The 27,429-nt window shown below is 48.5% G+C and overlaps 2 protein-coding genes across 7 annotated transcripts in view; one reads left to right on the forward strand and one right to left on the reverse strand.

Annotated features, from left to right (window-relative positions):
* COQ8A (coenzyme Q8A) overlaps window positions 1-10,730 on the forward strand; it is a 47,129-nt gene extending 36,399 nt beyond the window's left edge. The window contains exons 5-15 of the mRNA XM_068986080.1: window positions 1,972-2,046; window positions 5,496-5,618; window positions 6,316-6,401; window positions 6,514-6,654; window positions 7,145-7,226; window positions 7,321-7,414; window positions 7,659-7,800; window positions 8,028-8,135; window positions 8,273-8,338; window positions 8,772-8,858; window positions 9,678-10,730. Coding sequence (XP_068842181.1) covers window positions 1,972-2,046; window positions 5,496-5,618; window positions 6,316-6,401; window positions 6,514-6,654; window positions 7,145-7,226; window positions 7,321-7,414; window positions 7,659-7,800; window positions 8,028-8,135; window positions 8,273-8,338; window positions 8,772-8,858; window positions 9,678-9,965 — 1,292 coding nt within the window. The 3' untranslated portion in view covers window positions 9,966-10,730. The remainder of the gene's footprint in view (window positions 1-1,971; window positions 2,047-5,495; window positions 5,619-6,315; window positions 6,402-6,513; window positions 6,655-7,144; window positions 7,227-7,320; window positions 7,415-7,658; window positions 7,801-8,027; window positions 8,136-8,272; window positions 8,339-8,771; window positions 8,859-9,677) is intronic.
* A 1,038-nt stretch (window positions 10,731-11,768) lies between these two features.
* Window positions 11,769-27,429, reverse strand: part of CDC42BPA (CDC42 binding protein kinase alpha) — a 300,642-nt gene continuing 284,981 nt past the window's right edge. For 5 of the 6 annotated variants that reach the window (XM_068985895.1, XM_068985894.1, XM_068985892.1 and 2 more), the window contains 3 exons: window positions 19,220-19,337; window positions 16,814-16,971; window positions 11,769-16,190 (listed from right to left, as the gene is read on the reverse strand). In XM_068985895.1, coding sequence (XP_068841996.1) covers window positions 16,059-16,190; window positions 16,814-16,971; window positions 19,220-19,337 — 408 coding nt within the window. In that variant the 3' untranslated portion in view covers window positions 11,769-16,058. Of the gene's footprint in view, window positions 16,191-16,813; window positions 16,972-19,219; window positions 19,338-22,023; window positions 22,210-27,429 lie in introns of all 6 variants that reach the window. The other variant, XM_068985890.1, reaches the window with a different exon arrangement.

The following is a 27,429-nucleotide window of genomic DNA, read 5'->3' on the forward strand; positions in this document are numbered from 1 at the left end:
TATTGTGCCCATCTTTGCATGAACTGTTCCTTCGTATCTCTCATTTTCTTGAAGAGATCTCTAGTCTTTCCCATTCTCTTGTTTTCCTCTGAGGAGGCCTTAGAAATAGCTGAAAAAAGAAGAGAAGTGAAAGGCAAAGGAAAAGGAAAGATATACCCATCTGAATGCAGAGTTCCAGAGAATAGAGATAAAAAAGCCTTCCTAAGTGACCAATGCAAAGAAATAGAGGAAATATGTTGAGTACTTTGGGTTAAGTAAAATATACGATCAGAATTCATTTCATATGCTTCTTTTTGCCTTTTTAATGTGGTCACTAGAAAATTAAAAATATCCGTGGCTGGCATTCTATTTGCTGGGCAGCACTGGTCTACCCTTTGAATAGGAGAAAGGACAGTAATAGCGAACATCTTTAAACAGTGTTGCGCTCCCTCCTGGGAGCGCTTCAGTCTTATTCCACTGTTTAATCCTCACACCGATGGAAGAGGCAGCAGCTGCCTTTACAGCTGACAAAGTGGGGGCTGCGCATTTGCCTAATGGTGGGTAAAGTGTATTCCAAAAGTACATATTTTTTAATTTGGTTATCTTTTTGATTTTTTTTTAATTTTTATTTTTTAATTTTTATTTTTACTTTATTTTACTTTACAATACTGTATTGGTTTTGCCATACATTGACATGAATCCACCACGGGTGTACATGCGTTCCCAAACATGAACCCCCCTCCCACCTCTCTCCCCATAACATCTCTCTGGGTCATCCCCGTGCACCAGCCCCAAGCATGCTGTATCCTGCGTCGGACATAGACTGGCGATTTGATTCTCACATGATAGTATACCTGTTACAATGCCATTCTCCCAAATCATCCCACCCACTTTTATCTTCATTAAGTAGCTTTCTCAGTGAATGCAATAGTATTTCTCATAGAAGTAACACATAATCGTAGAAAATTTGGAAAATGTAAAAGCACGTGCAGGTTTCCTTGCCCGATGTGCGCCCACCGGGCCTGGAGGGAAGCTGTTCCATCAACCTCCACGCCCCCAGGACCGTGCTCACCAGCGCCGGCTGTTCTCGGGCCTCTTTGGCATCTTCCCCGGGTCACTGCTGTCCCGTCTGCTGTGGTCAATGTCCTCCTCCACGTGCTCTTCACTCTCTCGGCTAACTGCGCTCCTGCCCCTAAGCCAGCCGGATCTGTGTTTGAAGTAGAGGAGATGGGCCCTGGGCCAGGCTCCTGGGCTTTCTTTCTGTATGGGCTGAGTGGCACCTGGTGGGCTCCTCGGGCCTCTCCTGGACAGTTGGGATCATCCAGTACCAACCTCTGGACAAATGAGGTGTTAAGAAACCTTGATTTCAAAGGTCGATGAAGGGAGAAAGTGGGCCTGATACCCCACCATCCTTAAACCCCTGTGCGTGTCTGTGGGGCCTTCCTCGAGTGAGAGCTGCGGTCTGCGCTCCAGTGAGTCCCCATGGCTTTTGCAAAATGTTCCAACCCTACCAATGACTGCTGTATGTTATGGTGGTAATATGTCTCCTTGCAGCTGCAGTGAACTACATCAGAGAGTTCTAGGGTGTTGAGGCTCACTGCACACACTGTGAAGTGGGTGACTGTGTCCCGAAGGGTGGCCTGTGTTGTCCTTGGCCTGCAGCCATTCCTGGTTTATTTTCCATTTGTGCTGTGCCTCCCCGTGTGTTTTTCACTGTATGTTGTCTCGGGCGTGCGTGTGTGTCACGTGAGCATATAGCAAAGACGATGGGAGTGCGGGTAGAGGAGACTTTTCCACCAGCGTGCCCGTCTTGGTCCAGGTGTTCTCTGGAAACAGTCACTGTGTATTTCCTACTTTTCACAATGTCTGCAGTGTCAGCGGGGGTCCCTGGGGGGGCGAGGTCCTTGTCTGCCTGGAGCTCCGGGGCTCATGGGGAAGGGCGGTGCGCAGCTCCTGAGTGAATGCCCAGAGCCCTCAACCTCCTCTTTGCAGGTCTGGCCGTAGGTCTGGGCTTTGGGGCCCTGGCCGAGGTTGCCAAGAAGAGCCTCCGCCCCGACGACCCCTCAGGTGAGCTGGGCCCTTGACCAGGAGGGTAGGGTGGGCCCTGGGAGGTGGGCGTGTCAGCTCCGAGCTCCTGTCTGTGTTCCCTGAGGGTTGGCCTCCATGGGCACCCTGCACCTTGTGTTTGCGTAAATGGCAGCACTGGAGTTTGGGACCTGAAGGCCGCTGTGCACCCGTCCCAGCCCATGTTGACTCACCCACCCTCCTGGCTCCTCCAGAGGGTGAAGAGGAGTTCACTTGCTCTCTCCTGACAGGAGTGTCGGGTTCCGTTGGGGCCCCGGGTCTGCTAGGCCAGCTGCCCAGGGCTCCCCATTTGGCTGTGGCTGAGGGATGTGGGAGCTGCTGGAGCTATGGGGCCTCCATCCCCCTGCTCGGTACCCTGGGGTGGCCATCCCCTCTCCAGCCTCAGACCCTTTCGTCTCTGAGGCGAAGGTCATGACTCTCCTGTGATCCCAGGGTCAGCCTGGGGTCAGGTCAGAATGCCCAATTCCCCCTGGTCTGGGTGGCCAGCTGTGGGCAGCACCCCATGGAGAAAGTTCTCCAGACTGGCTGCTGGAACCTGGGTGTTTATGGTGCTGTGTTAGTGGGTCAGGGGGCAGCTCCCCCCGCCTCCCACTTGTGGGGGTGCCCAGCCAGGGCCTGTCCCCCAAGCTTGTCCCGGCATGGGGGTGGGTTGGGTAGATGCAGAGAACTTTCCCTTTAATGGAATTCTGGTGGCCATTAAGGGCAGCCCTGCTAAAGCCGTCTGCTTGTGGATTTCTCAACGTGTACTTGATGTTCCGGGCTGAGTGCCCCCTGTCCCTATTCAGGGCTCATCAGCTCATTCCAGGGCCTGACACCTCCTCCTCCCATCGCTGGGGACCCTGAGTGGTCCCCACGGTCCGGCTGCACTGTGGTCCCTGAGCCCTGGCTACAGCCCCGGGGCCGGCTCCCCTGGTGGCCTGCCAGCCACCTGGATGGCCCTGCTGCCCCTGCAGGACCCTCTCAAGGGGACGAGAGTCCTCTCGGGGGAGACAGCACTAGCCCGTCCCACCGGCCCCTGAGCATGTATGTCCTTGGAAGGGGCCAGAGGACAGAGAGGATTAAGGAGGTATTTTTAGTGTTGGTGCTGAGGCTCCGGGAAGTGAAGCCTGACTCTGGAGTGAGAAGCCAGCCTTCCCCAGGCACAGATCCTCCCATCCTCCGCTCCAAAATTGGCGGCTCTCCATCCTGCCTTGTCCAAGCAGGGAAGAGGCAACCCCAGCTCCTAGGTTACAGCTGGTGTCCTTTGTCAGGGAAGCGGTGGCCTGGCTGGGGGTCAAGGCACCTGGGTGCCACCAGACTGGGAGCAGGACGTGGGGCTCAGGCCAGAGGGTGTGCTCCCCCTTCCTGAGCAGCGCCTGGAGTGCTGGGCCTGGAAGGCGCCCACCAGCCCACCCCGCCCTCCCCAGGGAGCCTCTTCTGGCTGGGGGCCAGCCCACCATGCCCTTGGGCTCCCTGACTTCCCCATATTGTTCTCAGACCACCCTTGCCCGGGCTGTGGAGACTGGCCAGCTGTGAGGAGGGGCTGCCTAGAAATCTCAGGGGGCTAGGCCCTGTCTCTCAATGTCAGAGTCACTGTGTCACTCGGGGCGAAAGCGCCCTCCTCCTGCCTGGGGCGGGGTCTTCTTCCTCCCCTGCCTCCTCAGGGACACGACCCAGATCCCCCGCCCACAGGGCCCAGGGGCTGAGCGCTGGGAAGGGCAGAGGGGACTTAGAGGTCTGCCAGGAACTCCTCTTGGCCCAGCCACCTTGGAGTGGCCCCGCTCAGGGGCTGTGGCTTCCTTGACGTTCAGCTGCTGGCCTCTTCCTGTGGAGCTTAACTCTCTCCCTTTTCTGGGACCCTGTCCTGATATCTGGTTCCCTGAGAGTGAGCCTGACCCTGTGTAGGCCTAACAGCTACCCTCAGATGCTGGCCCTCAGACTCACACCCTGCTTTAGCCCCTTGGCCCTGCTATATCAGAGGCCAGGCTGATACAGCCCTGGGCAGAGGGCAGTGGCATGATGTCACCTCCCCTGGTCCCCCCATGGGGATCAGGCTCAGACCTGCTCTGAGTGCTGGACCAGGCCAGCAGGGATGCAGGCTGAGGAAAGTGCCAGGCGCCGTGGGGGCAGCCTGGGGAGTTTCTGGTCTAACTGGGCTCACAGGACAGAGGGCAGGACCACTGGGTGACCCCCTCCTCGTCACCTTGAGTCACTACCCTGTACCCCTGAGTATTCTGCTCCCCTGAGGTTCCTACACTTTCTCCCTGGGCCAGCTGGCTGCAGGGCCTCTGTGGGGAGAGGGGAGAGGTGGGCCCCCACCTGGTGAGGCTGTCCTTGACCCTTCACTCCCCCTACTGGAGGACTGCACTCTCACCTTGGCCAGCGGGCCCTGGGTGACTGTGCAGGGACTCTGGGGGTACTGGTGGCCTTTGTCCAGGACACTGAGGGGCAGTGACTTCCCTGGTGGCTCAGACGGTAAAGCGTCTGTCTACAATGCGGGAGACCAGGGTTCAATCCCTGGGTTGGGAAGATCCCCTGGAGAAGGAAATGGCAACCTACTCCAGGACTATTGCCTGGAAAAGCCCATGGACGGAGGAGCCTGGTAGGCTACAGCCCATGGGGTCGCAAAGAGTCGGACGCGACTGAGCGACTTTGCTTTCACTTTTTTCAGTTTCACTTTCTGAGGGGCAAGGGACTGTCACTTGGCCGGGGCTGACATGGAGGGAGAGGCCCCATGGGCCAGCCCGTGTGTGTGTGTGTGTGTGTGTGTGTGTGTGTGTGTGTGTGCGTGCTGACATGGAGGGAGAGGCCCCATGGGCCAGCCCGTGTGTGTGTGTGTGTGTGTGTGTGTGTGTGTGTGTGTGTGTGTGTGTGAGTGCTGACATGGAGGGAGAGGCCCCATGGGCCAGCCTGTGTGTGTGTGTATGTTGGGAGGGTGCTGGGCATGGGCCAGCCCGTGTGTGTGTGTGTGTGTGTGTGTGTGTGTGTGTGTGTGTGTGTGTGTGTGTGTGTGTGTGTGTGTGTGTGTGTGTGTGCGTGCGTGCTGACATGGAGGGAGAGGCCCCATGGGCCAGCCTGTGTGTGTGTGTATGTTGGGAGGGTGCTGGGGGCTGGCCTGGGGAGACCTAGGGGGCCCTGGAGGGCCTTCCTCAGCGTCTGGGGGGCAAGTGTGAGATGTGGAGTTAAAACTGCACTGCCAGTTTTGTGGCGCCCCGGGAGGGAAGCCCTTTGTGTCAGGCTCTCTGCTGGGCTCTATTCCACCGCCCTTAAAACGTGTTAAACCCTGACATTTTGGTATTGTTCCTGTTTTTACTGGGAGAACCAGTGATTTGCCAAGACTCACAACCAGGGGCTGGTGGGCTGGGTTGTACTCAGTCTTGAGTGGGGGGGTGGGCGTCCCAGGTCTGGCAGCCCCGCCTGAGGGGCATCATGGTGGCTTTGGTCCCCTGCAGGGAAGAAGGCCGTGTTGGACTCCAGCCCCTTCCTGTCGGAGGCCAACGCGGAGCGCATCGTGCGCACGCTGTGCAAGGTGCGTGGGGCGGCACTCAAGCTGGGCCAGATGCTGAGCATCCAGGGTGAGTGTGGCCGGCGGGGGGCGGGGGTGGGCTAGCGGGGCCGGGGGGCAGGGGCAGAGAGAGGGCATGTGTTTTGGCCCCACTGGGACGACGAGCAGGGAGGGAGGTTTTCTGCTCACTGGCTTCTCTTGTTTGCGTCCTTGCTGTTAACCAACCTGGGATGTTTAAAAAACAATCTTTAAGAAGAACCCCCGGTTGTTTTTTGGCTTCTTCTGAGTGTCCTGGCATATCCAAAAGTCCTGGCATCTCAAAAATTGACGAGAGTCAGGCTGATGGACCTAGGGTGCTGTGGGGGAGCTCATGGGCTGCAGTGCCGTGACATCGGGGCGTGAGGGGTGTGGTCCAGGGAAGGAAGGCTGGGGAAGACGCTGTGGCTGAGCCGGAGGCGGGCTCGGTGTAGCGCTGAGAGTGGAGCTTGGGTTCAGGGGAGCCTCAGGGCTTCTGATGGGGCCCCCCCAGGGCAGAGCAGCTCAGAGGCTGGTGTCCTGAGTGGGAGCAAAGCCAGTTCCCCTCAAGCAGGAGGAACCTGAGGCTGGGCCTGTGCCTCAGCTTCTCTGAACCGGGGCTCAGTGTGTGGAAGGGTGGAGCAGCACTGGGCCTCCTCTGAGGAGGCTGCACTGGGCAGGGTGATGGAGGTGGCCGGCACACCCTCCTTCCGAGGGGTCAGCGCTCTGCTCTCTGCCCTGCTGCCTTCCAGACGATGCCTTCATCAACCCCCATCTGGCCAAGATCTTCGATCGGGTCAGGCAGAGTGCAGACTTCATGCCGCTGAAGCAGATGATGGTGAGGCCGGGGCTTCTTGGCTGGGGCACGGCAGCCCTGTGGGAGGGGATGGGGGGCCTCCTCAGGGTGTCCCCGGCTGTGCTCACAGCCCCTCCCTGGCCTCTCTCTCCAGAAAACTCTCAACAACGACCTGGGCCCCAACTGGCGGGATAAGCTGGAGTACTTCGAGGAGCGGCCCTTCGCCGCCGCTTCCATCGGGCAGGTGCACCTGGCCCGCTTGAAGGGGGGCCGCGAGGTGGCCATGAAGATCCAGGTAGGCGCCCAGGGTGTGTGCTCATGTCTTCAGGAGCTGCTCAGGGCAGAGCCGGGGCCTGTGGTGTGGGGGCCTCTGCACCCACATGCCCTGTGTGTCCCCGCGCCCAGGGTAGAGTGTGCGTCTCCTCGCTTCTGTCCCTAGCACCAGATCAGCGCTCGGTGCAGAGAAGTATCTGCGGAGTGACTGGGAGGGTTAGCAGCCTCCCGCAAGCTTGGTTCGAGTGGGGTGGGGACGAGGGCGAGTGACGGTCTGCCTGGGGGCCTGAGCTGGAGGGTGGGGCGGCTGTCTCTGCATGGGCGTGGGGGTGTGGTAGGTGGAGTAGAATAGGTCATGGAGGGTCCGAGGGTTACAGCAGCATCGTGGGGTCTTGGCTCCGCCCTGGAGCTGTGGGGTCTGGGAGAGACACAGCTGGGAAGCTGATGGGCGGCAGGAGGGTGGGCCCGCAGGGCCGTACTCTGAGTGCCTGGTGCCCCTCTGCTCCCCGCAGTACCCTGGCGTGGCCCAGAGCATCAACAGTGATGTCAACAACCTCATGACTGTGCTGAACATGAGCAACATGCTTCCAGAAGGTCTGAGGCTGCTGCTGGGCAAGGGCAGGCGTCGAGGGCGGGGTGCTGACTCGGAGAGCCCCTGGCCACCCTGACACCCTCCTCCTCCACCCAGGCCTGTTCCCCGAACACCTGATCGACGTGCTGCGGCGGGAGCTGGCCCTTGAGTGCGACTACCAGCGGGAGGCCGCTTGCGCCCGCAGGTTCAGGTGCGTCTCCAGCCTCGGGCCCTCGCCCACTGCTCCCGCTGCGGGGACAGAAGAGGTGGAAGCCCCTCCAACTCTGAGGGGCGGAAGACCGTGGTTGGGGCCTGGAGTCGGAGCCCCGTCCCCCACCAGCTGGAGGCAGGGCCCTCGGCCTGGAGGGTTCAGCCCCTTGCTGTCCTGTGTGTCGTCTCCAGGGTGGGGGTGGGAGGATCAGGGCAAACAGGGTGTGATCTCTTGACCCTGCCAGGGAGCTACTGAAGGACCACCCCTTCTTCTACGTGCCCGAGATCGTGGACGAGCTCTGCAGCCCCCACGTGCTGACCACAGAGCTGGTGTCTGGCTTCCCCCTGGACCAGGCCGAGGGGCTGAGCCAGGAGATTCGAAATGAGGTATGTCACTTGGTGACCCTAGAGTCCCCAGCACTTCCTGTGGGGGCAGGGACAAGAGCGTTTCATCGTCTCCGTACCCGGCGATATACCTGGAATCAAAGTTGGCTGTGGGCGGGAGGTGGGATGAGGTGGGTGATGAGAGGAGAGCAGGGGTCAGGCTTTCAGGTCTGGGTCTAGGAGGGGCCAGGCAGCCTGGCGCGGTGTGACTGGACCCACCCGGCCCCCAGATCTGCTACAACATCCTGGTACTGTGCCTGCGGGAGCTGTTCGAGTTCCACTTCATGCAGACAGACCCCAACTGGTCCAACTTCTTTTACGACCCTGAGCTGCACAAGGTGAGCACCCGGCGGGCTCCCACAGGGGCCCTGAGCTCTGCTGCACCAGGGCTCCACGATCCGGGGGTCTCAGCCCCCCGTTGCCCTGTCCCTCCACCCCACGGGGGCAAACCTTCCCTGGTATCACCCATCCTCAGGTGGCTCTTCTGGACTTCGGGGCAACTCGGGAATTTGACAGATCGTTCACCGACCTCTACATCCAGGTAGAGGAGTGTGGGGGGCTGGCCTTGGCGGGTGCCCTTCTGGGGCCTGGAGGGAGGGTGGACTCCCGTCCAGATGTCCGTCTGTTCCTGGTGTTTGGTGACAGTGGAGGAGGTCATAGCCGCCTGAGGCGCAGAGGAAAGTAAAAGTCACTCAGTCGTGTCTGACTTTGTGACGCCATGGACTGGAGCCCCCCAGGATTCTCTGGGCGAGAATACTAGAGTGGGTAGCCATTCCCTTCTCCAGGGGATCTTCCCAACTCAGGGAACCCTGGTCTCCTGCACTGCAGGCAGATTCTTTACTGTCTGAGCCACCAGGGAAACCCAAGTAAAGGGTAAAAGTGGATGTGCTGGCATGTGAGGGGAGGGGAGGGTGCCAGCCCCTGGACCCCCCAGGATCTCCTCTCTACGTGCCACCCATGGTGCCTCTGTCCAGATCATCAGGGCTGCTGCTAACCAGGACAGGGAGGCTGTACTGAAGAAATCCATAGAGATGAAGTTCCTCACCGGCTACGAGGTCAAGGTGAGCTCTCTTGACTCTGGAAGTGCACCAGGCCTGCTGAGTCACATGCAGCCACCGGGCCAATTTTGGTGTTTGTGGGAAGGGTGGGACGTGGACTGCTTTTCCTGTGAAATCTGAAGGGTATCTCAGTTTGTAAGTGGATGAAATCAGAGTTGGTACGGCAGGTCGGGCAGGCCCTGTCCCAGCCGCTGGGCCGAGGTCCTCAGAATACCAGGGCTGGTCATGAAGCCCTTGTGTCCCACCCCAGCCCATGTCGAGATCCTAGTCATTGGGCTCATTGTGGGCGCTCAGGGCCTGGGTGAGCAGGTGGGATGGCAAAACCCAGCCCCCACTTCCTGTGGCCTCACTGGGGAAGGGGTGAGGGGCGCGCTGGAAGAGATCTTAGTAGCCTCTTAAATGAAGGAGTGACCGTGTTGGGGTCCTGTCGCCAGATAGCAGCACTGTCCTCTCCCGACAGAGGGGAAGGGTTGCGGACCCCAGGTGGTCTTGGGTCTACCGCCCAGGAGTGCAGAGGCTCACCTCAGCTCAGGCCTGTGGCTCTTTTGGGATTGACAGGCATTTTATAAAACCTCTGGATTTGAGTGCCCTCAGGCTGGGTCACACCTGGCATTCTGCCACAGATCTGCCAAGCTCCCTTTCTTCTTACCTGGAAGAAAGGTCACACAGAAGTGGTTTGAGTTCATGCCCTGGTTACCATGATTCAATCTGGGTGAAGCACTCACTACCCGCCCTGCCCTCAGGGAGCCCCTGGGGGGGTGTGTGGGAGGAGCCCTGGGCTTGAAGCCCCAGCCCTTCAGTCTCCCCTCCCTCTTCCTCCAGGCCATGGAAGACGCCCACTTGGATGCCATCCTCATCCTGGGGGAGGCCTTTGCCTCAGAGGAGCCCTTTGACTTTGGCACCCAGAGCACCACCGAGAAGATCCACAACCTGATCCCCATCATGCTGAGGCACCGGCTCGTCCCGCCGCCCGAGGAGACCTACTCCCTGCACAGGAAGATGGGCGGCTCCTTCCTCATCTGCTCGAAGCTGAAGGCCCGGTTCCCCTGCAAGGCCATGTTTGAGGAGGCCTACAGCAACTACTGCAGGAGGCAGGCCGAGCAGCAGTAGCAGGACCCTCCGTCCTCGGTCCTTGAGCCGCTGAAGCTAGTGGGAAGCTGGTGGTGCCGCGCTGCATTTAAACTTCACCCGGTGGGAGAGGGTGGCCGGGCTGATGTGGGGACGCTGCTCGGAGCCTGTTGCCCGCGCTCATACATGGTTTTTTGCTAAGTGGCTGTGGGGTAAGAGGAGCAAGGATGAAAATGCAGCCCCACTACTGTCTGTCAGAATTTGCTTATTGTTTAGTAATCCTCTGAAATGGCTCTCGATAAAAAGACAATTTTATTTCCTCTTCCTTTTTGTAACAGGGGTTTTTTGCTAATGTGAATGTTAACCAGAAGATAAGAGTTCTTCCTTTGAATCCCTGCCACCAAAAACAAAAACAAAACACCAAAACCAGAAAAGCCTTTTTGGATTTTATTGAGTGTGTAATATCAGGTTTGTGTGTGTGTGTTTCTAGAATGAGATTTGTATTTTCTGCCTTTTCCTCTGTGGCCTGGATCTAGAAGTGCTGACCTGAGCAGTGCCAACAAGTACCACTTTGCCAAGCCAGGCCCACCCACACCTGCTCTCTGGCTGGTTGCTAGAGGCTTTCTTGAGAACGGAGGTTTCCAGAGAACTGCCGCCTCCTACAAGGAGGACAGGAGCCACAGAAGGAGAGAGGGCCACACGCGCTGTCCCTGGGCTCCAAGAGAGGTGTGCGGGGGTCCTTCCTCCTGCCCCAGGCCCCTGGGTCTTGATGTGCACATATCACTTGCTTGGACCCAAGGGGTCATTTCAGGCTGTGTTAATATTCGTACAATTCTTGTAATTGTCTGTACTTGTTTCAATTAAAAAAAAAAAACAAAACCCTAGCCTTCTGGCATTAATTCTTTGACTTGCAAAGGCTTCTGAGCTGATGGTGATGAGCCCCAGGTCAACGTCACACCCTTTCCTGCCTCCAGATGCTTCTGCAAGGTTTGCCCCTGTTCCCACCACGAGGCTCTCCGTACCTGAACCCAGAAGGCCTAGCCCATATTCATCATCAGAGAAAGATGGCAGAGTTGAGTCGGAGCAGGAGACAAGTCTTGCAAAGCCGAGAGTGTTTCTTCACTGGTCCTTTACAGATGTTTGCCAACCTCTGCACAGCTCCTGCCTCTAAAGCATGGTTTCAAACAGTGAACCAACAGCTAACAGAAATGTCCATTACATGTGAAATGGAACAGGGTGGGGTCTCAGAATAATTATTCAGCTGCAGCCAATTTAAGATCTCCTTTGTTAAGACCACCCAGGCCTTCCAGAGCGTCCTCAGCTGTGACATTCTAACTCGAGCGCAAGTTGTGGGCCGGTCTGCTGCTTCTCTGCAGGTAGAAGATGGAGGAGCAAGCAGTCGCCACGTTCAGTCGGCGGTGGCACGGGTCGGGAAGCCAGGCTGGGAGTGGGGCGGGCCTCGTGTGGTAGGCTCCCTGTGGCAAGCGCACACAGCAGGGCGGCCCACAGATGTGCTGGCAGAGCCTGGCCTTCCAGACTGGGCACCAGGGGAGTTCGGACCAGAGAGCAGAGAGAGAGTCAAACACTGTTCTCACCTGAGCTATGGGAGGAACTAAGAAGAGGCCCAGATTAACTCCCCATCCTTCCAGTGTCACGAGGAAGTTGGCTGAGGGGGGAGGCAGGCAGAAATCGGGGTTCAGAGATGAAAAGAGTCAGTCACCTTTTTGCCATTCCTCAGACTTCTTAATCAGGGGAAAAAAGACAAAATACTCAGTTCTAACAGTTCTCTGTTTTATTGCAATACATCAGAGTCTGGTTAATATTAAGTGATACCAACATAAAATATCGGCGAGGAGTCTTGTTACATTTTTGACTGTCCCACCTTAAATATTTCTGTGCAAAAGAATCCACACCATTGTTTGGTAGCAGAGAATCTCCTTATAAAGTTCCCTAAGACACTGAGGGGGTAAAACCAAACAAAATAAAGAGTGATCAGAGGCCAAAGCAGTTATCTTTTCCCCTTCCATACACACTTATTTGTCAGCATTATATTCTAAACAAAAAAATGATTACACCCAGGCCATGCAAAACTGTACAATAATATTACAATGAGAAAAAACCCTAAAAAATTTATAAAATAAATGATATTACACTATCAAATAAAAAGGCAGGTCATTTTGTTTTCATGAAATTTCAAGGCTGATTTGTTTTCATCAATTTCCCCCCATAAATGAAATGGTTTGTGTGTGTAACGGTCATCCCTGCGAAGGGAGAGGAGCGCCTGGCCTGCCGACCAGTGCTGAGACTCGAGGCAGAGCTCCAGCTGAAGCGAGGGCCCCTTAGGAGCAGGGCTCTGCAGAGGACGCTGGACTTGTCATAATGAAGTCATAACAGGGAAAGAGGTTTTTAAGATGGGCCCAATGAAATGCCGTGTGGCTTATCTAATGAATGCAGGGGCTGGGCCAGCGAGAGGAGGGGAGCGGGGGGCCTGGTCATTTCCCAACTCTGCCCAGCAGACTGGGGCAGTGGTGAAGCCTGGCCGCTGCTGAGAACGCTCCTCTGTCCAGAGAGTGGATGCTGAGCTTGACAGGGCTCCGCTGAGCTGGGAGACCACACAGCTTGTGGACAAAGGCCAGGAAACAGCCCTGTTCTGCCTGGGGGGTCAGGGATGTCTGCCCACCTCTACTCTGGCTTTTCTTTAACGATACCTGAGAGTCCATAGAAATGCAACTGGTCTTTCACAGAAGTAGATGTGGCCACTGAGAAACAAAATGACGCAACTCTAACCATACGGAAGGCAGAGGGAGGCTGAGAACCAGCTGGGGAATGACAGAATGCTGCTGTAAACAAAACGGGGATTTCAGATTCTTCCCTGAAGCTTGGCCACAAGCTCTGCTTGGAAAATTAAATCGATGGGCCCTTTTTAGTTGTGTTTCACAGCCTTAAAACTATGCTCCCTCAGAAAGAAGATTAAATCACTAAGTGTAGGTGTGTGTGCACACACATAACTAAAAAAAGGTGCTTTAGCAATTATTTGACAAGGAGGAAGGCTTCTGTTTTTGGCAAAAAGAAATATATATATGTGTGTGTGTGTGTGTGTGTTTGTGTGTGTGTGTATATGTAATTTTATACACCCAAAGCACATAGCAAGATTAAAGTAGAATTCAAGAGTAGACAACAAATTGGCTGAATATAGATAGCACCAAATATCAACACATCTAGACTATGCCAGAAATGCCTCTTATTTTTCCTTTCTACTGAGAAATAAGCTCCTGCTTCCACATATGTTTCTTTGAATGTCCTGCTTGAAAACAAAGGACGAATGCAGACAGCAGCATCACATCTGTTCCTTAATCTTTGTTACTGATCCATTTCAGCGATCATTATGCTTTTTGTTTCTCTAGAATCCATTCCCCATCTTCCCAAATCATTCTTTTCAAGAACCTTCAGAAGGTAACCGCTTCATATTGGAGAATGGGGATAAACCCAGTTGAATGATCACTATCTTGGGAAAATAACCCCCAGATTACCATCCTTGGCAGTGTTTCTTCCCCAAGGGTCCTCCTATTGGACACGAATCACATTTGGGACTGCTCTCTTGCTACTGCTAAGACCGTTTCAGATTACTGGAATATAATCTACTGGGTTAGTATTACACCTCCCAGTGAGTCCGAAAGCCAGGACAAGCCCTTATCTGCCCTGTTAGGGGGCTACAGGGTATGACTCACTATACTGGTGTCCATACTTCAGATATGGTTATTATTTTGATCCTAAAAGCATCTGAAAGAAATAAGCACCTATAGGCAACAGAAACTTAGTTGTCAAAGCTATAAACTAATGGCTTAGTGTGGAGTCCAGTGAATCTCAGCTGGATCTGCCTCCGCTCAGAGGAGAAAAGGGGGGCAGGAAGAGGTGAGGGGAAAGCAAAGAAGAGGGTGGGAGGGTCTGAAGGGGACTGGGCCACAGACGCTCAGCAGTCGGCTGGCAGGTTCCCTCTCCTCCTGGGAAGTGCCAAATGTAAGGAGTGATTGGAGTCATGGCAGTAACCAGACTCAACGTCTGACTCTTGAAATCTAAATGCACAAAAGTACTTCCACATAACACTTCTCTTCCAAAAGCAAAGGATTTAGAAGGTTAGAATTGTGCATTTATGCCCATCCTAAGTTAAACATAAATCTGAGCAAGCACCAAGTTCAGGATGTTTAAATGCCAAACCTGTTATTATTTTAAAATTCTCTACTGTAATATTTCACAATATAATGCCCACACAGGACCCTTTCTTCCCTCCCTGAACCTCAGTGACTTCCTCCTGAGAGTGGCATCTTCTGGGAATAGGCCGTTCCCTGTGGCCTGCGTTGGGAAGTGGAATGGCTGTGGTGGGGGGGGGTTGGGTGTGGGTGTGGGTGTGGGTGTGGGCGTGGAGGTGGTGCTGGGTGGGTAAGATGTCAGTGCTCACACATCAAGATGCGGACAAGCAATGGCACGAATGCTCTTCCATTTCAGCTGAATTTTACGAAGACAGCAGAAAATCTGTTGGTACTTCTCAGGGAAATTTAGATAAAAAGTAAGAGAGAGGCAGATTCTCTGTATGACCGTCAGATATTTTTATTTCTATCTTTCTCTACTCATGTGCTTAACTGGTGAAATGACTCTGGAGAAATAAATTCCTGGTTCTACATCTCTTTCCTTATGGCAATTAAAACAGCAGGAATCCAAATGGAAACGGGACTAACACAATATAGCTAGGAGGGAGGCAAAGCTTACCCGCTCAGGAAGGCCACGCCAGGCTGACTTCCTGTGTGCGGCAGGGATGAGCTGTCTGCTTCCCGTTCCGTGTGGGAAAGAGTATTTGGTTAAGGCTGTTCAAGTTCTTGCATTTGAGGTTTTACATTATTTGGTAATTAAACCCCTTTCCCAGGCTTATCTGAGGATGCTGACACCCCCCCTCAAAACAGATCCCTCTCTGAAGAGAAGCTGGCTCAGCTGGGGACATAGGCCTCACTGCAAGGTGGGGAGGAGATCAGCTAAGGGAAAAAAGCACTCTGCTGAACCTTTTTATGGCCCTTCAGAGACTATGCCATTCCTTGTATCCTTTCAGATGGAAGGGATCCAGAAGGTGACAAAACTGCGTTTCTACATTCATCTGCAGAAGATACCAAAATATAATAACAGATGAGAAGTGCGGTTCAAATTCTACTGCTAGAAATAGAAATGTCTTTTGGATAGAAGTAAATCTGCCTTTTAATGATGCTGCTGAAGAGGCTTTAAATGTTACAAGTCTGGTTCCCAGTTTACACTCCAAACCGATGAAACCAAAGCCTTGGAGCATCTCCTAAAGCTCGCAGGTGCCCGCGTCCAGCGTGAGAGATGCAGGTTCCCCTGCCCAGTGTGAGAGCTGGCGGTAAGGGGATGCTTGCTCCTCCCACCCTCCCTCTTTACACATCAGTGCCAGGCCTTTCTACCCTTTCATTTTTTAGGTGGAAAACAGACAGGAAACAACACAGTTCTTTAAATTAAATGATCTCTCATATATGCATCCAGTTTTTGTTGAATACAAGATGCTTCTTTTTACTATATACATTCAGTACTTAACCTCTACATTTGTGTATTTATTTAAACTCTGTTTTGTAGTAAAATATGCATCATTTTAGTGATAAGGGATTTACTGGCAACGATCAGGTCGACATTCACTGTGGTGCTGAAGGGGCTTGGCGCGCGCCCGGGACCCACTGGCGAGCCCCACGTGCTGTCTCAGGGCTACATGAGACTCTACTGTGAAAACAAGGTCTGCTTAATCTTATTCTTATCGCTTACATGTGTGGAATCTGTCTACTTAAGCTACCTTTTAGGGGAAGGGTGAAATAGTCTGGAAAGCAATGCTAAGTGTATGAAATGAAATCAGTATTCATCTAAGCTGCTCAATGAAAGTCTGCCTTTATGGTTGTTGCTGTTAAGTCGAGGAGGGCATGGATGAAAGTCCTAGAGGCAGAATTCCTGAACCCCCGCCTTGCTACTGCAGTTGGCCCTGGCGTTTTCAGGCAGAGGTTGGGGAAGAGATGACAGTGAGAGGAGGGGGCAGTGGAGGGGAGCCCAGAGCATCTGAGCGCAGAGGCTGCTCATGGTCCCAGCTCCCACTCACGGGTCCCAGCTCCCGCGGTCCGTGCTCTCCAGAGATAGGCTCTTGGTCTTCCGGGGCGACACCGGGCTGGGAGGACTGCTCAGATTGGAACTGTTGGAAGCCGTGGAATGCCGCGGAGAATCAGAGTCCTGGGAGGCCAGAGGAAGACATCAGGGAGCAGCAGAGGGTCAGGAGGGGCTCGGGCCATCATGGGTCCTCTCCAGCCACCCTGGCCAATGACTGGACATGACTTTTCTACAACCCGTTTGCCAGTGCAGGAGACATAAGAGACTTGGGTTCGCTCCTCCTCCCTGGGGAAGATCCCCTGGAGGAGGGCACGGCAACCCCTCCAGTATTCTTCCCTGGAGAATCTCATGGACAGAAGACCCTGGCAGGGTATGGTCTATAGGATCACAGAGAGTTGGACACGGCTGAAGTGACTTAGCACGCATGCGTAACTTCTTTACTGTGGGTAGAAAGCACCTTTTCTGAGCTGAGTAAGAGGCATAGAATATAACAAATTCTCCTAGTCCTTTCTGCAGGTCTTTGGAAATGTAGGCTATTTTCATATGAAAGCTAGAAGTCTGAACACCTCTAGGGTAACTGCAGCTTGCAACCCAAGTGACTGGCTCTGCCGCCCCTGCTGGAGCATGTGGCCGATCCCTGCTGCAGTCCAGGCGGCAGAACAGGTTCAAGAAATACATTCACCTGTCTGGTTCAGGACCTCTCCAGAACCCGTCCCCAGGAGGAGCTGCTCCCCACAGGCACTCACCTCTCCGTCATAGTCCCGAGCTGGGGCGTCGCTTCCCTGGTCCATGCCTCCCGAGGACAGCGAGCCCTCCGATGGGGAGGGCATGGGCTGCCGCTTTGCACTGTAGCTGCCTCCAGAGAATTCTCTCTTTAACGCACTGCCATTCTGTGCAGATGACCCTACGGCACATGGGTCAGGTAAAACTTTACACATGTAGAAGGAGACAGCACACAGACAGCTGAGGTGGGGAGCCCTCCTTCCTGCTTAAAGCAAACTGATGGACCGTGAGTCTGGCTACACTGAAGCCCACCCTGGAGCCCAGCCACCGGGGCTGCTGGATGAGTGGGCAGCACTTGCCAGGCCTCCAGGCTCTGCTCTCACTGGCTGTGCCCGGGCTGCCCTGCTTGCTAGGCGATTCCACAGAATCAATGCCTCAAGTCTCCACCCACGTGCTACTGTCTCAGTGAGTCTTTGCTGCTCCCTGGGGCTCCTACAGTACTTCTCATCACGTCTTTCATAGCACCTGGACATTAGGTTGGAATTATGTGCCTGCCATTCTTTTACTGGATGGTCCTTGCCTCTGGAGGCCCCTGACAAGAATGGGGCAAGCAGCAGATGTTCGAAACACACATGCTGAATGTGAAGCCAAGGAGAACAGAGCTCAGAAAAATGAAGACCACGCCACCTGATGATGCAGAACTGTCACTTAGCTTCTAGAGAGTTTTCATTAAAGACACAAAGGAACATAACAGAAGCATTTTCATTCCACAGGGCAAAACGCCACAGATTAAAAAAACACAGTGTGTTTCTTTAAACTCACCCTCTGCTTTGATTTTAGGGTTGGGACACATCAAAGGAGGACTGGCAACCACCCAGAGGAGGAAAGGGGATGACCAGAAAATTCTTGGAAATATTGGGGTACTGTTAGCACCTATATATGTTCAACTCTTAGCACTCCCTACTGTTTTTTAGTTTTTAACCTAAACATTTTAATTCTGTTGAGCTTCAATATTAAGATCGCCATTCAAGAAAGACTGAGATTGTGTTGAGGCTTTAGCACAACTACAAGGTATCGATGGTTTTGAGTTTCTGCTAGTTTAACAAATCCCTAAAATTGAGTTATGTTACATTCAGAATTCAATGAAATGTCAAGAGGTGACTGGTCAAAGGATATGTACTTAATGATCACCCACATTCAGATGTCTTCATAGACTGAACAGGAGCCTGCCTGCTGAAACCCTGTCCTTGGTGATCTGACAGCTTCCTTTCAGTTTCTTTCCTGAGCCCCTCAAATGTGTCACCATAATCTACTTACTGCAGAAGTTACCAGTGCTGAGTGTATGCTGCATATTATACTATGGAGCTTTAAAAATACCAGTGCCTGGGCCCCATCCCAGACCAACAAAAGCAGAATTCCCAACTGAACTTTTAAAAGCCCTTCTGATGATTCTAGAATGCATCTCAGGTGGAGAACCACTGACGCAGCCTTACTCCCTAAGAGATCTGCTCCCTCCCAACACTCCATCCTATTTCTAGAGGTGTCTGTCACTAGACATGTGCTGATTTTCATTTGTTGATGTGTTTCTTTGGATAGGTACTCTTTACTTTTTTGTTGCCAATCTTCTCTGTCTTAGATTATAACCTAATTGAAGGCATAAATCATTTTTTTAAGATCTCTCTTCCAATTCCATGCCTAGTATAGTCCTCAATTTAACAAAAGCTGTAATGTGAAGTTACTGTTTTAAAAATTTTGTCCTTCTGAATAAAAAACCCAAACCACCATAGAGTTCTGCTGCTTTGCTTACTAACCTGTGTGATCTTAAGCAAGTTATCTTGTCAGAGTTTCAGTTTTCTTCATTTGCAAATAAGAAAATGAATTCTACCTTATGGGGGTCTTGTGGGAACTGAGCTCTCAATACACAGAGAATAAAATGTCAGAAAGATGGAGTCTGATGGGGCTGCCTAGTGCTTAGTATGTTCTTCCCGGGGTCCTTTCCTCCATCCTAGTGATCATTTATAGAACCTCACCTCTGTGGTTTACACTTTTTCTTTTTAAGTCTGGAAAAATTCCTTTCAGAGAAAAATTACACTCAAACCACCCTAATCTTAAGAAACTGAGATGGGCTGTTCTGACTGAACAGCAAAGGGGACAATCTGAAAACTGTGGTCCTAGGCAGGGTCTCTTCCCAAAAGTTCTAGATGGTGATTCGGGAGGTTGGGCACTTCTCATCACGGTTTGTAGTATTACCTGTCTGTCTCCCAGATGGACTGCGACCTCTAGAGGGACCCTGTGACGACTTTCGTAACAGCTGCACTTGGGCCTGCAAGGCGTTGCCCAGCGGCTCTGAGACACTGGCAGCTGGTGATGCATGAGCGCACGGCTGCTGCTTTGCTAAGCATGTGTCTCCTGCAGCCCAGGCTACTTACTTGCTGACAGGCCACTGCTGGCGCTCATGGAGCGACCGGGTTCAGGGCGGGATTTGGTGATAGACGGAATACTGACCGAGCCACTGAATGCTGTCCGACTTTCCTGAGGCCGAGGGTTCTAAGATCAAAAGAGAAAGAAAAATTCTTCATCCAGAGAGAAACTGATTTTTGACAGAGAGGCCTATTTTTCACCCTAATCTCAAGAAATAAAGTTGTTTAGACTATAGTGATACAGAACACGAAACAGATTCTATAATCCCGCCCACCCACCAAGGCGCTAAAGCCCTAACAGGAATAGACCCCAGGCCAGTCAAACGCAAGTGCTTATCCTTGTACTCACCGAAACACTTCTCAGTAACTAAAATTTGCTGTTGTCGTGAGGACAGTAAGTGAAAGTTATATGGTTAGAAGTGACAGTGAAACGTAGAATTACATGGACATCTGCAGATAACAGAAGCAAAGCTTTTATTATGTCTGACATTTTTATTTCCTTAGGGAAACTCAAAAGCTGACTGAGCCTGTTGAGAAGAGAGTCACCTAAAAGCATGCTCTTCTCACGCACTCCTACTATTCTGATACCAAAAGTGCCAATTGCACGTTCCCGTTCTGGCCGCCAGGCAGCCTCCCTGCCTCACAGACAAAGCAGCGAGTCCTAACTATGACGCCTGTGACCAACGCCGCCTGGGGGAGGCGGCTTAACTTGGCAACGCTGGGGGAAAAGCTCTCCATCTAATACTGAATGATTCTGGGGCCCAATGTAGGAGAATGAGCCACAGAATGCTTTGAAAGGTACAGACACCTAGACAGGTGGGGTGTGGGTCCAGCCTTCTGACAGGCTCCTCCATGGCCCCAAACTTTTCAGACCAGAAGGGGTGTCGGGGCTGGCTGGTGCCTGAGAGAAGGTTACGACGACACAATTAACGCAGGGCCCCAGCAATCAGGAAAACATGCGCTAATATACCTCTCGAAAAACTCCAACTCATACAGTTTAAAGAATCACACACATTGAAAGTTGGCAGGCTGGCTGCCTTCAAATACCACCACCGCCATTTTGGTTCATATATAGAATTTGCAAAGTCCATGTAATTCTTATTGTGTTATTTGTTTAAAGCAAATGTTTTACCTTTTTTTTTCTCTCTAACAAAATACAAAGTTTAAAATGGAAACACGCAGTGCTAGCATTTCAACATCCACTCACGGGAGCCACCCTGTGAGGTGCCAGTGACATGCGTACGTATGATGCCGCAGAGGAAAGCTCAAGAGAGACAGGGCTATCAGCTGAAACCTTTCCACTTTTATTGGTTTTGCTATGAACCTTAAGGTACCTTGCTGTTGTCCTGTTCTATAAAACAAACCTACTCTAGAAAAAATGGCAAAAATGAAGGCCTATAACAATACAAGTGGTTTACGTAACACTGAACATTGAAGTAATAAAAGAATGACACACAGAAGATGTGCTCTGGAAAAATTAAAAAAAGACACAAATCCAACAGTTTTATCGTTCATCCAGCTGAAGTTCAACTTCATTATAAAGTAACATGAAACTTAATCTGATGGTCCTCTCACAAATATGCTTAAGATTAGGGTAAAATGTCCACTAATAGCAGTGTTTCTCTTTATAGATGACTAACTTAAATAACATTTCCACCATCTTTTATATCAAAAATTCTTGACTGATTAGTTTATACAACCTCCTCTAGAATCCACTCACTGTAATCTGTTACCAAGCAAACAAACTAAGGCTTAGTTTATCATAAGTAATCTTATGTCATCAAATAAATAACATTACAGTTTAATGTCAGTGACAATGGCATTTAAAACATACTTTAGGATAATTTTATAATACAAGCAAAAATAGAAAAATAAACTCCCCCTACACATAGTTTTCTGATTGGAAAATGACTAAATATACAAATAAAGAATGGATGCTATTTTTTTTCTAAGTCACAGGAAATGGGTTTGCATGATGTAATAAATATTATCTGCAAGACAAACTTGAGAAAATGCCCCCTTGAAGTACATATTTCTTGATGGAAATAAGGATATTCAGCTTGAATCGCTGTCAGCTCTCTGTCCCACTGCAGAGCTGCTGGTTACAAGGATGCGAGGCTGCATGGACCCGGGCCACAGTCCCCCAGAAGGCAGCACACTCTGCTTTTCTGTCGAGTTAATTTACTTCTCTTATTTTGGATCCTGACTAGCATTAAAAGTGCATCAGCAACTCAAATATTAATAAGACTACCTCCTTTTGGCAATTTTTCCTATTATTCACTGATACTATTATACTTTATATTTTTAAGAATTGTGACCTCTTTGGAAGGGGGTTTATTGTAGATAAAAGGCCTCTAGACAGGCCTACTATAGACTTCATTAAATATTAAAAATTTCTCTGAACTGCACTGGTTAATGAGCTAATGAGCTATAAAGAATTCAGAAATTCTAGGACCTGTTTTTTGTTTGTTTTAACAGAATAAAGACTTAACTCGGGGGCTATTTCTTACGGTATCTGTAATGAAATATACCATGATGGGATTATCTTATATTAAACATAGAAAAACCTCCAAAACTGTTTTAGAAATAAAACTGAAATCTTCCCTAGTCCTTATCTTTTTCCTCAAAAGAAGAAACAAAGTAGAACTTGAAGAGAGAAGAGGAGGAAGAGGAAGGATGGAAGTCTGGCAGCAGAGAAACAGGCCAAAGGAAAATGTACATAGAATGCACCCCCGTGGCAGTGTTACTTATTGAAGCCAGGCAGAGATCCGCACATGGTTAGTACAAGTTAACACCTAACTCAGCTTTCATACCCTCAGAGTCATAAAGCTCGGTGTACCGGGGACAGAGCGCAGAGACGGGGAATATTCAGGGTTTATGGAATCAGGAGAGAGAAATTTTTCAGCAGAATTAACAGTCATGTGATAGATGTGCTCAAAGTTGATCGGAGAGGAGATCAGACCGGAGTGATGATGAGGGGATGGATAAGGGAGACCCGGCTATCAAAACAACAGAAAGAAAAAAGGTAATGAGGTAATGAAAATGGATTCACCAGATATATGTGACATTTCAGACAACATGCAGATAGAAAACCATGAAGCATCAATAACTGAATCCATCATGAAATACTTTTAGGCCTTAGAAAGTTAAATTTTGTAATCTTCTTGCCAGTTACTTGAAGAGTTGATTTGCAAAAAGTCATTTGCCTTGTAAGATTATTCTCTTTTATTGCTGTCATCAAGATGAGTAGAAACTGGATTTTCAGAAATACAAGTAGATTTTTGAAATTTAGTTCAGTGTTCTCCTTTGATTGTGATATAATCAAAACATGGCAAAAAATCTAAACAAAAACATTAAGGATAGAAAAAGCAAGAAATAATTAAAGAACAAGTGAACCTATTAATACAACCAGCCTCTCACCAGAAGCGTTATGAAAGTGTTCCTTGAGAAACTGAAATCATTTATTGTATTTATAGACTTGACGTGTTTGCTTTTACTGATCTTATCTTCCTATAATGAGTAACTCTAGAATATACTGTATGCCTGGTGGTTCCTGTCTGCAGTGTAGGAGACCTGGGTTCAATTCCTGGATCGGGAAGATCCCCTGGAGAAGGAAATGACAACCCACTCCAGTACTCTTGCTTGGAAAATCTCACGGATGGAGGAGCCTGGTGGGCTATACAGTCCATGGGGTCGCAAAGAGTCGGACACAACTGAGCGAGTAACTGAGTGAATGGAATGTACTAATTATTGGTTTACCTATAAGTAGCCCAAGCTTATCTCCACTTAGACACCTATAGTACATGTTTGTTTTTTAACAAGAGAACAACCTTTTCTTCAATGTTCAAGCGTAATTAAAAAAACAATGAAATAATGTAACACTAAAGACATAGACTAAGGTCCATCTAGTCAAGGCTATGCTTTTTCCAGTAGTCATGTTTGGATGTGAGAGTTGGACTGTGAAGAAGGCTGAGCACCGAAGAATTGATGCTTTTGAACTGTGGTGTTGGAGAAGACTCTTGAGAGTCCCTTGGACTGCAAGGAGATCCAACCAGTCCATTCTAAAGGAGATCAGTCCTGGGATTTCTTTGGAAGGAATGATGCTGAAGCTGAAACTCCAGTACTTTGGCCACCTCACGCAAAGAGTTGACTCATTGGAAAAGACTCTGATGGTGGGAGGGATTGGGGGCAGGAGGAGAAGGGGACAACCGAGGATGAGCTGGCTGGATGGCATCACTGACTCGATGGACGTGAGTCTGAGTGAACTCCGGGAGTTGGTGATGGACAGGGAGGCCTGGCATGCTGCGATTCATGGGGTTGCAAAGAGTCGGACACGACTGAGTGACTGAACTGAACTGAACTGAAAGACATAGATCAAAGTTTTTGAAAACAAGGACTCTAGTTTTTCATGTAATATAATTTGTGGATATATGGAGACATCACTTAGCACCCAGTCATCTTCTCTTATGGGAATTTTCAAAGTTCAGTTCTTACGAACTATGTTTCAAGAAAACATCCCAAGATCACCTCATTAAGACAGAGATTGAATGACTTCCCAGAGAGATGCTGACTGATATTCTCATGAGTTGAGATGAGGTTGCTTTGTTAAAAAAAATCTGATAAATTAGGGAAGCTTAAAATTTAGAGATGTGTGTTAAATCAATACTTGCTAAGCTCTTTTCCAAAAGAAAAAACTATTCATGGGCATATAACTATGACTTTAAGAAGTAAAATTACTTCTTAAAAGTCTAAAAGATCATTGATCTAGAAATGTATTTATTAACAATTTTAGGAACAGGTGAAAGACTAGGAGAAGTTTTATGTCCAAAAAAAACATCTTTTAGAGGTAAAATATTATTTTTTAATTCAGCTTGAGACAAATCTATTCTTTATTACCAGTATCCACTTATGAAAAAAAGGTAGATGACAAAAAGGATTCCAGGAAACTACTACAGTATATACTTGTAAGACACACATGCTATTTTATATTAATTGCTTATATTCTCATGGTTCACTAAGCCACACATGAAAGATTCACCCTGATATAGGAGACAAAATAAAAAATGACTCCCTACCCTTACTATCTTTTCCACACTCGTGAGGCAAACCACTGTTTCAGTATCATTTTGGTACAAAGGAAACAGAATAATCTTCCAAAGACATTCAATAAACTTTCTAAGCTTATAAGCATTTCACAGGAAGGCAATACTGATTTGAATAAGTTAAACATAAAAATGTCTGAGGTACATGTTCTTTGCACAAATGACAACCTAACTTTGGTATTTGAAAGTGCTTCTTATATATGTTAACATTAGATGAATTTAATTCTTTTTTTTGGGGGGGGGATAGTTCATTAAATATAGAAAACTACAGTGGAAGGAACATACTAAAATCTGAGATTAAAATATCACAAGGTTTTCAATACATGTATATATATATATATATACACACACAGATACAGACATGCATATTATTTTCTTTTCAGACATGCATATTATTGTGTTGTTTACCAATGTTTACTCCAAGATAAGCACAGTTCTGGTAAGACAGTATATCAAAAGATATTTGTTAAGTGATTAAATGGATGCTTATGAAAAGTCCCAGCTTTTATGTTCTTAGCTGGTAAAGGAAGAAAGTCAGGTGAAAATAAAGTGAGACTGTGAAAAACAAGAGTTCAGACACATAACATTTTTGCTACAATAAATACTCCATGTACAGGTGAACAGGTTTCAAAAATTTACACCAATTTCTTGTCCTGGAAATTCAAAAGTGTTTATATGATAAGAAAACATGAAATGAACATTAAAAATGGAATTGCACTGCTAGGGCAAAAAACCACTTTTGTTAATGACAAAAGAACCAGCGAGGCAGTCAATGGTTAACAAGATCAGTGACCCAAATACTGAAAATCAAGAGGTCTAATGGGAATAAGTAACCAGCAGAGAAGGCCAGGTGTCATGGAGTGAGATCAGGGATGAATCTTTGGGAAATGCTATCTGAACTTACTTTGCACAGTAATTAAGACTGGGTCTTATTTTGAACAGCAACAACAAAAATAGAGATTTCCTTTACTTGAAGTGGTGGGAAGGTAAAGGGAGGAAAAGGAGGGATACTGTGATACAAAAATTATTACTATGTTTGAAATTTGACATTTTGCTTCTGTGTACATATTCAGGGTGTAGAAAGACCAAATCTTATTGTGTATGAAGGTCTGAAAGAATTCTGAAACATTAGCAAACTAATTTTTCACCTGGTCAAGCATTTCACCTGGTCATTTATTTTATTAAATCCTGAAACTATTTCACCTTAAGGAACAAACTGTGGGATAGAATAGAATTTACAGAAAAATTTTCCATAATTCTTTTTGCTATGTTGTTGGAATATAATGAGAGGAAAACTATATTCTTTTTTGTGCACAAATATGAAGCAAGTGTGAAAGAAAGCTTAATTTTGAAAGGATAATACCCCTTAAACCTTTGTTCACTACTGAAATAATTTTGTGTTTGTTGATATGTTGCTTTGTAACATATGGATGTATTTGAAATTTGTATTCCTCCTGGCAGGCTACAACCCACAGGGTTGCAAAGAGTCAAACACGACTGAAGTGACTTAGCATGCTTGCACATATCCCTCCAAAATGCTAACTATGTAGCAAGTGTTAAAAATTATTTATTATTTAAATTTCAAAAAGTTTCATTAAGATAGTATATAACACTTGTTCTATCAAATGTAAGCTATACATATATTCACATTTCAACTGTTTATCATAATTAAAAATTTCTCTCTCCTAAGGTACTTTGTATGTGACACTGTAGCTTCCGTAAAAAAAAAGACAAGAGGCTTTGAACTGTATGGTTCCGTTACATTTACTTCTGAGAACAAAGGAAACCCAGACTGAGGGATTTCAGACTGGGGACTTAAACAAATGTTCAGAATGGGAAAGGAATAGAGAAAATTCTGAAATCTGATTCCCAGGCAAAAACTGAAAAAAACAGTGTAATAAATATGATAGATAAGTAAAACAGTTTGTGGCCTTTATTTATACTCAAAGTTTTCGGCTTAATATTTATGTTCAGCCTTAAATTTCTTACTTTGTTTTAATTACTATATCAAGATTGGCTGTAATCTTTTTGCATACTTTACATCTACCCAGCACAGCTAATAAAAATCCCCATTTCAAAAGGATAAGCGACTATTGTGAATGATTTGAGAGGAAGGAATAGTACTGTAATCACATAATGTCTTGATAATTGATAAAAAAAAAAATGACAGCAGGAATGTCATATTCATTCATAAACAGAACCAACTGCTTAATTGAGATATTTATAATGTGGGACTCAGATTCAAATTAATGCAGACTTTTTTTGGTTCCTTCCTTGAAATGCATGCAAGACTACCCTTAAGAGTTTAATAAAAAAAAACTTCATTGTACAAATTGTGTTACCTGTTATTTCTTCTGTCAGTGATAGATGTTTTTATCTTCTATCACAGTAGAGTTAGTAATGTGGGTATTTAACAGACTTAGAAAGAGCTTTGGGTTAAGATTCACAAATCATCTCCCAGACTGCCACAGTATATAAATTATGCCTAAAATTCTGTGCAAAATCTAGATGCTGTCACCACTGATCAAAAGAGTCACGTTAAAGTTTCAAAAGGAAATGGCAACCTACTCCAGCATTCGTGCCTGAAGAATTCCATAGATGGGCTACAGTTGACGGGGTCACAAAGAGTCGGATACGACTGAGTGACTAACACACATAGTTTGAGAATACCATAATACTGAAATGGTAAGCATAAACAAAGTTTGGCTAATTAGCTAATTCCAGATTAAGATTAATATTCTTAATCTCAATATATTAGGTCCAAGAATCCATCTTCATGTTGTTAAAAAAAAAAAATTTTCCAATTTGTACTTTTTTAATATAAGACTGACTAGGTAACATGTTTGTAATTAGGCAAATGAAACAGATTTAATTTCATGATCAGATGAGAGGTGTGACCATTAATGAACAAGCTAATATGGTTTCAATGGGAGGTGGGCCAAATATCTGTGTTGAATTGCTATAACTTAGTGAAATTTTAGTGATTTGGTAACAAAGTTCTGAATCTTGGTACAGAGCCTCTCCATATCTGGTTTATTTCTCCAAAATGGTAAATGTAGATATGGGAGAAGTTTATAGGAGATGCAACTAAGTAAGAATTGGTATGCTTGTTTTTTG

Source organism: Capricornis sumatraensis, chromosome 14, assembly GCF_032405125.1.
Source record: "Capricornis sumatraensis isolate serow.1 chromosome 14, serow.2, whole genome shotgun sequence".
NCBI lineage: Eukaryota > Metazoa > Chordata > Mammalia > Artiodactyla > Bovidae > Capricornis > Capricornis sumatraensis.